The following is a 2,202-nucleotide window of genomic DNA, read 5'->3' as shown; positions in this document are numbered from 1 at the left end:
TATTGGGCTCTTTTGCCAAACTGCTAAGTTATGGGGACATAAACACACCAGCACCGGTTGTCGAGTGGTGGTTGGGGTGGGAGACAGACACATGCACACACAGACACACTGAAAGAAGCCTGTCATATATACACATATATATGTATATGTGTATATATGACAGGCTTCTTTCAGTTTCCATCTACGACATCCACTCACAAGGCTTTAGTTGGCCCAAGGGCTATAGTAGAAGACACTTTCCCAAGATGCCATTCAGTGGGACTGAACCCAGAACCATGTGTCTGGAAAGCAAGCTTCTTACCACACAGCCATGTCTGTGCCTATACATTCATACATATATATATATGTGTATATATTGTGTGTATATATATATAAATATATATATATCTATTTATTTCTTAACCACATCATCATCATCTACCATCCGTCTTCCATGCTAGCATGGCTATATAATTATATACATGTGTATATCTGTTTTCTCTTCTTTCTGCAGAGTCGACAGTGATTTAGGTTTGAAAATTACAGACAATTCATTATCACGGGATTTATTCCCTAACGATTACAATTGCTTAGGGGACAATGAAAACCGACCCGTAAAATGGTTATCCATTGAAGCTCTTCTTACCCATAGATTCTCTCCTGCCAGTGATGTGGTAAGTCTTGTCGTTTCATTGATCTCTTTCAAAGGTAGAATGTTTCAGCAGAAATATGTTTAACTAACCTTTGTCTTTCTCTCTTTTCTATTTGCAGTGGGCTTTTGGTGTCACACTTTGGGAGTTGATGACACTTGGTCAACAGCCATACGCTGATATTGATCCCTTTGAAATGTCAGCATACCTACAAGAAGGTTATCGAATAGCTCAACCTATAAATTGTCCCGATGAATTGTGAGTATATTACTGGATCGATTCTGTAGGTTTTGTAATAGATACATTTTTCTTTGTTCATTAATTCATGATCTAGCTTCTTTACCCTCTGTACTATATTTCTATACTATTTTTCTATATTTTTCTAGTATTTATTCATAGTGGTTAGGGTGTTGCACTTATGATTGCGAGATCGTGGGTTCGATTCCCAGACCGGGCGTTGCGTTGTGTTCTTGAGCAAAGCACTTCATTTCACGTTGCTCTGCGATCATTTCGACATGTGGCACCTGTTGCACCTGTACAGGTAATGTCACTTTGATGGAGGGAGTGGGCTTATGTCTACACAAACATTTGATCACTATAAACAATACATCTGTGTGGTTGTTCAGTGAGAAATTGTCGAACCCTCATACGTCATCTAACGACGGGAGAGTGCATCATCAGATACACACACACACACACACACACATATATATATATACATATACATATGACAGGCTTCTTTTAGTTTCTGTCTACCAAATCCACTCACAAGGCTTTGGTTGGCCCGAAGCTATAGTAGAAGACACTTGCCCAAGGTGCCACGCAGTGGGACTGAACCCAGAACTATGTGGCTGGTAAGCAAGCCACTTACCACATAGCCACTCCTGCGCCTATATATCTTATTATTTAAAACAGTTTGATTCAATCCTGCACTACTTCAAGTTTTGAGTCTGACTCCATCACGCTCACTGTTCATCACCTAATAAAGATGATGGTGATGGTGGTGGTGGTGGTAGTGGTAGTAGCGGCAGCATTGATAGCAACTGTGATGGTCTCATCATTTTACAATGAATTCCTTTTTTTTTTAGATTGGCATTTTAATATACCTTTGTTTAAATTTGTCCTTTGATTTCTTTTCTTTCTGTTTTTTTTTTCTAGATTCTCTGTGATGGCTTGCTGCTGGGCAATATCTTTTGAAGAACGTCCAAAATTCTCACAGCTCCTTGTCTGTCTTCAGGACTTTTATACAGCTCTTGGTCGATATATCTGAAGTATAATTATAAAAAAAAATATATTAAAAAAATGAATATATATACATATATGTGTATATATGTATATAGGGTTTTTACTGGTGTGTGAGAGTGTATGTATGTGTATATATATGGCTGCATGTGTATCTGAGTGTTAATGTCTGTATATGCATCTGCAAAGGTTTGTGGGTATGTAAAATTGTGTATTTGTATTTGTGTAAACATATGTATATACATGTGTGTATGTGTGTGTGTGTGTGTATATATATATATATATATCTACATATGTATGTATATATATGTGTGTATGTATGCATATATGC

General features: G+C 37.4%; 1 protein-coding gene across 2 annotated transcripts in view; it reads left to right on the top strand.

Moving 5' to 3' along the window:
• The window catches only part of LOC106882040 (tyrosine-protein kinase RYK), a 239,675-nt gene extending 237,479 nt beyond the window's left edge, over positions 1-2,196 (top strand). For both annotated transcript variants that reach the window (XM_052974851.1, XM_052974852.1), the window contains 3 exons: positions 494-653; positions 751-887; positions 1,788-2,196. In XM_052974851.1, the coding sequence (XP_052830811.1) occupies positions 494-653; positions 751-887; positions 1,788-1,899 (409 nt within the window). In that variant the 3' untranslated portion in view covers positions 1,900-2,196. The remainder of the gene's footprint in view (positions 1-493; positions 654-750; positions 888-1,787) is intronic.
• The last annotated feature ends 6 nt before the right edge of the window (positions 2,197-2,202 follow it).

Source organism: Octopus bimaculoides, chromosome 19, assembly GCF_001194135.2.
Source record: "Octopus bimaculoides isolate UCB-OBI-ISO-001 chromosome 19, ASM119413v2, whole genome shotgun sequence".
NCBI lineage: Eukaryota > Metazoa > Mollusca > Cephalopoda > Octopoda > Octopodidae > Octopus > Octopus bimaculoides.
The sequence above is the reverse complement of the archived record's forward strand: the minus strand, read 5'-3'. Positions and strand labels throughout refer to the sequence as shown.